This window comes from Grammomys surdaster, unplaced genomic scaffold, assembly GCF_004785775.1.
Source record: "Grammomys surdaster isolate TR1022 unplaced genomic scaffold, NIH_TR_1.0 341, whole genome shotgun sequence".
NCBI lineage: Eukaryota > Metazoa > Chordata > Mammalia > Rodentia > Muridae > Grammomys > Grammomys surdaster.
The window spans coordinates 1,897,286-1,903,495 of NW_021604760.1; the positions used below are offsets into that span (position 1 = coordinate 1,897,286).

A 6,210-nucleotide genomic window follows, 5' to 3' on the forward strand; every position below is an offset into this window, starting at 1 on the left:
GTCCTCCTACAGCCCCACCGTCCTCCTACAGCCCCACCGTCCTCCTATAGCGCCCAGCATCCTCCTATAGCCCCACCGTCCTCCTATAGCGCCCACCATCCTCCTATAGCCCCACCGTCCTCCTATAGCGCCCAGCATCCTCCTATATCCTCCACCGTCCTCCTATAGTGCCCACCATCCTCCTACAGCCCCACTGTCCTCCTATGCCTCCACTCCCACTGCCTACGCCTGATTATAAACACTGCATCACTAGACGATGTAAGAGTCATGCTCCTGCTGCTTTGACTTGAGCATCAAATGAACGCTCAAAGCACAGGAAGACACAGTATATTCTATCTGATACTCAAAATGTTCTGCTCAAAAGAACAACTCAAAGGAGAACCTTTAATGAGATATATATTTTTTTTTTCATAATAAGTTCTAGACCAGCCATGAGACAATAAAATGTAGCAAGACCCTATCTCAAAAAAAAAAAAAAAAAAAAAAAAAAAAAAGAGCTTGAAAGGACTGGGTAAGGAAGAAAGTGGAAATGCACACAAGGTAGGTGTGTGTCTGTCTGTGGTGTCTGTCTGTGTTTATGTGTGTACGTGTGCGTGTTCAAGTATGGGATGGGATGGTGGGGAACAACAGAAGGAGGACAAAAAAAAAGAGAAAAAAAGCAGTCATCATTTTAGAACAAAGGGTAACAGGACTATCAAAAAACTTTGCTATCCTGATACAAGAAAGAAATTCTTAATGTCTAGCACTCTCTTTAAGGCTGCCCTAAAAGCTGTAACTCAAAGACAGATACTACTTCGGATGCTGTGATAGTTTGTATATGATTGGCCCAGAAAGTGGCACTATCTGGAGGTGTGGCCCTGTTGGAGCAGCTGTGGCCTTATTGGAGTAGGTATGTCACTGTGGGCGTGGGCTTAAGACCCTCACCCTAGCTGCCTGGAAGTTAGTCTTCCACAAGCAGCCTTCAGATAAAAATGTAGAACTCTCAGCTCCTCCTGCACCATGCCTGCCTGGATGCTGCCATGCTCCCACCTTGATGATAATGGACTGAACCTCTGAACCTGTAGGCCAGCCCCAACTAAATGCTGTCCTTATATGAGTTGCCTTGGTCATGGTGTCTATTCACAGCAGTAAGACAGATGCTGTGAACCACAGGATGACTATGCAGTCAAAAAGGGTTAAAGCATTGAATGGAGGAGAGATGTGAAAAGAACAGACAGACAGACAGACACAGGTCACCTCCTGGGCCTGAGAGTCTATAACAGGTGACCACACTGTGCACCTAAGCTAATTAACAACAAAATGTGTGAGCTAGAATAAAGTCTTAGTTATGTAATGCTTTTACACCAATCAAAGCTTATTACTTTCTGTCTCCTACAGAAGCACTCAACGATGCTCAGTAAGCATTACTGACAGGGATATAGCTCAGTGATAGGGGCTTGACTAGCATTTTAAGTCACTTTATTTAATCCTCAGCACCCCTCAAAAAGAGAGGAGGGGGTATCTGAGTGAACTGTTTAATGTACAACCCACACAATGTATGAAGGATTGCCTTAAGAAAGGCTGAAGGAGCCTGGGATTAGGGCACTAAAACAGCACCATAAACAAGTATAGCTTCAGTCTTTTACTGTTACTGTTACTCTTACTGCTCAGTGTCTTACTGTTACAGTTTCCCACCTCATGTAACTGCACCTTGATAGTTTCCTCAGTTTTAAATAAGGGTAAGACTATTCATTTCAATTGATTTCTCATAGGATCAAGTGATATAATAAAAATGAAATACCCAGATTTACTCTTTTACTCTTGGTTTAAAGGTTACACATACTTTTAGTCTACAGCATTTACATATATACATATGCATAACTATAAATAGCTGGGTATGGTGGCACATGTCTTTAATCTCAGCACTCAGGAGGCAGAGGAAGGTGGACTTCTGTGAGTTCAAAGTCTACATAGTACATTCTAGAACAGCCAGAGCTACATAGTGAGACATTGTCTCAAAAACAAACAAAATTAATACTTTTTCAACTGAGTACATTTACCCAAATTGTTATTAAAAATTGAAATTGTGAGCCAGTACCAACTGCTATTTTACCTGTGGCACGCATGAAGAGCTTGTGTGCCTGACTCTCATATCCTCGTGATGTGTGGAGTGCAACCCAGTCTGGGTTTATAAACTTTGCCCTGCAAATCAAACATACAAATGCACTTTATTCCTCTCAGGTTTAGTAATTAGGGCATCTGAGTACGCAGCACTTTGAGAATTATCTGTTGTTGTTAATAGGGTCAAAACTGAAGCTTTATTTAATCAGGTAAATTCACTGAGACTACAGACTAGTAGCTCCTCTGCTCCTCTGCCAGGACAATCATGTAATATGCAGATGTCTGACCCTCACCATCCTAGTATAAAAAACAATCGGACATCACATTTCATTATTAAAAACATTCTCTTCAGCTATCATAACAATGCCTTTAAGAAACATATTCCTCATGAATTGTATGTAAAACTCAGCCGTTCTCATTGGCAAATGAAGCTTTTCAGTCACATATAACACTACAAAGTACACTACAAAGTAAAACTAATCACCATGAAGTTTAGGTGCTTTACTTTCAACCCATGAAAATTTACTTTACAAAGCATAAAACAGTTAAAAGTTGAGATAATAAATCATGACAAAGTAAAGAACTTACTCAAATTTTTGCTGACACACTTCAAGTCTAAGAGAAACTATGCTACAGAGATGAACAGGGTCCCACCAAACACAAGTCCTCATCTATGAACTACTTCATTTAAAACAAAAGAAGAGAGGGGAGCGCCACTCCTAAGTCACTAACTTGTAAGTTTCTAACTTGGCAGAGCAGTTAAGGCTATCTGGACCTACAGCTTTCATTTATTTGTTACTCCAGAAAAATGAAAGCTATCTTACATTAGGCACTGCTCAGCTGCCAATGTGCAGTTGGTAACATCTCTACTCCAAAACACATGTAAGCCTTGCATTCCTTCTAGCACACAAAAGCTACAGAAATATCCAAATTCTGAAAGTGGTTCTTAAGCTTGTAAGACAATTGGAGTTACAAACAATAACTCTAATAAGTCATATCACACTGTGTCCAAGAGCATAAATATTCAGTTATATTAAAAAAGAAGAACTCACACATATGCACATAAGAGACTATGATAGGCCGTAAGAGGTGGGTAATCCAATCCCCAGTACTGTAAATTGTTATCACTACTGTTAAAATACCTGGAAAATAAAAGGTACCATTATCAATATTCAAGACACAATTTAACATCTCATCCCATTTAATTAAAATTAAGCTTAATGGTTAACTAATTAAGACATTAATAATAGCCCTATTACATTAAATACAATCAGGGATGCCCCAGGTCCCTGGGACTTATTGTCACTCTATTCTTAGTAGACTTTAGTATATCAATTATATTGATATGACAAAATATATCCAACAAGACAATTTGTGTCTGATACTGTTAACAATTTAGAAAAACAGCACTTTTAATGCATAATCTTAAAAAATTGAAGGCCAATTTCAAAGAACACATGAAGATATGACTCATGGAAAGAGAAGACTTCATGGATAAGCAGGCTTGATCAAGACTTTGAAAATAATTCAGCTAGCATATGTAACTCAGTCCTACTATATAAAACAATCTGTGAACCAATGGGGAAAACCTGGTCGAGAGTCTCTAAAGGTGCTTGGTTCCTCTAGGTAAAGATGTAAAGGAATTATAAATAAAATCACTGTGCCTCTAAGAGGAAAATTAAGTTTATATGAATATATTTCTTAGTTGTGTCCTTTGTAGCTAAACAACTTCTTCCATCCACTTTACTCTCAGCCACAGGAGCAATTTACGATAATGCAGACTGCAGTGGTTTGAATATGGAATGGCACTATTTGGAAGTATAGCCTTGGAGTAGATATGTCACTGTGGGAGTGGGCTTTAAGATCCTCTTCCTAGCTGTCTGGAAGCCAGTCTTTTCTTGTTTGCCTTTGGATGAAGATGTAGAACTCTCAGTTCCTGCTGCACTGTGCCTGCCTGCATGCTGCCATGCTCTTGCCTTGATGATAATGGATTGGACCTCTGAATCTGTAAGCCAGCCCCAATTAAATGTTGTCCTTATAAGAGTTGCCTTGGTCATGGTGTCTGTTCACAGCAGTAAAACCCAAACTAAGACAGAAGTTGATACCAAGAGTGGAGTATTTTGTGATAGGCCTGACCATGCATGCTTTTGTTTGAAAGAATGTGGATTTTGGGACTTTGGATTTGGAAAGCTGTAGAATGTTTAAATGGGGCTTAATGAGCTACACTAGTAGGAATATGGAAGACTTTGTTGCTCTGAGTGATTTCAATTGTGCAGACCTGGCCCAAGAGGTTTCAGGGGAGAATTTCAATATGTGGCCTAGAAACTGTTTTTGTGTTATTTTGGTGAAGAATGTGGCTAGTTTTTGCCCCTATCTGAAGAGTCTGCCTGAGGCTAAGGTGAAGAGACTCAGATTAATTGCTTTGACAAAGGAAGTCTCAGAAACACCATCTAGACTTTGTTCTCTGATTAAGTCTCATGTAGAGCATTTTAAACAAGTATAGCAAGCTGAGAAAGGAAAAATATAAAATATATGGTTGGAGTATTAAAGGGGCACCAGGAAGTAAAATGGAGCTGAATCCTGTTTTTAAGGACATTAAATTGAATTAAGGGATCTTAGGGCAAGATCCCATCCAGCTAAGTTTAGGTCAAGGCATGGTAGCACAAGCCTTTAATCCCAGGAGACAAAGACAAGCAGATCTGAGTGCCAGGACCCACACTAGATGCATCGTACTCAGAGATAGCCAAAGGGGCAGAAGTAAAGTTTTCAGTTGAAAACAAATTAAAAGTTCCCTTTTATTCTACCTCATCTCCACACATATAGCCAGTTATTATTGCCAAGATCTTGCTGTTTTTACCTAGAGTTGATGTCTTAATAAGCTTTAGAGAAAAAAGTACAGATTAGGAAACAGGGCAAAAAATACTGTCCACTCATAATGCTGCTTTTAGTTTGTATCCATTCAGAGGGATTTCCAAGATAAAGTGTTCTTGTATCAGCCTTGTAGTTTAGGGCTGGGCAAGATGTCTCCACAGGTAAAAGTGCTTGTACAAATCCTGACAACAGATGCCTGGAACCTACATAAATGTGGAAGGAGAAGACCAACGCCACAGAGCTGTTCTCTGACCACCACAGACACGCTGTGGCATGGGTCCACCCCCATATTGTCACATATGGTAAGAATAAATAAAATTTAAAGATGTTTAAAAATTAGAAGTTTTAGATTAATAGCAAAATCTAGCTAACTGGGTGTGCATATGGATAATTTTCAGGACTGTGAAACTTCAAAGATGAGATTCAATATGCAAAAGATGAAGAAAGTGGTGTCTGAGGAACACCATATGAAGTAACACCGTCATATAACCTATATTAACTATAATAAACAATAAAACAAAGCCACAATTATCTATACCATTGTTTGACTGGTAAATTCAGGGTAATTTCTTGCCAGTGTCTCTGAGCTTCATAATCACCAAACATAGGTGGTTTTCCAGCACCTAGAATGAAAAGCAAAAAGAGAATAATAATGAACTTATAGCACACTGTGTGGGATTTTTTTTCCTTATAAAATCGTCCTATATTACAGGGACAACCGGAGCTAAAGAAGGAATGCAGGAGTTACCAAGGTCAGAGATGAGGCCTGAACCCAGGACTTCAAGTCACCAAGTGACCACATGATGGGCAAGTTCCTTATCCTCCCTAAGCTCAAGAGCCACATAGCCTACTGAGAACTGCTAAAGCAAACACCAGAGAGGTGAATACCCAGTACAGAGCCCAGCAGAGCAGACACTCAGGAAGGGCCACTGTAGCACCACTCAGTTTATTAGTAGCACAGGATAGGCATGATTGGTTTTTTGGTTTTGTTTTTTTTTTTTTTTCAATTTTATTTGCTAGCATACCTTTAATCTCAGCACTGGGGAGGCGGAAGCTAGATGATCTTTATGAATTCAAAGCCATCCTGGTCTACATAGTGAGTTACAGAACAAGCAGGAATACATAGTGAGACTCTGTAATAAATAAACAAACAAACAAACAAACATGTGCACGCATACGTGCATGCACACACGTAAATCACACACTCACAAAATCCAACAATAGCGTGTCTGTGTGTGT

The 6,210-nt window shown here is 39.5% G+C and overlaps 1 protein-coding gene across 1 annotated transcript in view; it reads right to left on the reverse strand.

Moving 5' to 3' along the window:
• The window catches only part of Alg6 (ALG6 alpha-1,3-glucosyltransferase), a 39,399-nt gene that overhangs the window by 22,893 nt on the left and 10,296 nt on the right, over positions 1-6,210 (reverse strand). The window contains exons 3-5 of the mRNA XM_028778796.1: positions 5,510-5,594; positions 3,153-3,242; positions 2,093-2,181 (exon numbers count right to left, since the gene is read on the reverse strand). Of these exons, the coding sequence (XP_028634629.1) occupies positions 2,093-2,181; positions 3,153-3,242; positions 5,510-5,594 (264 nt within the window). The remainder of the gene's footprint in view (positions 1-2,092; positions 2,182-3,152; positions 3,243-5,509; positions 5,595-6,210) is intronic.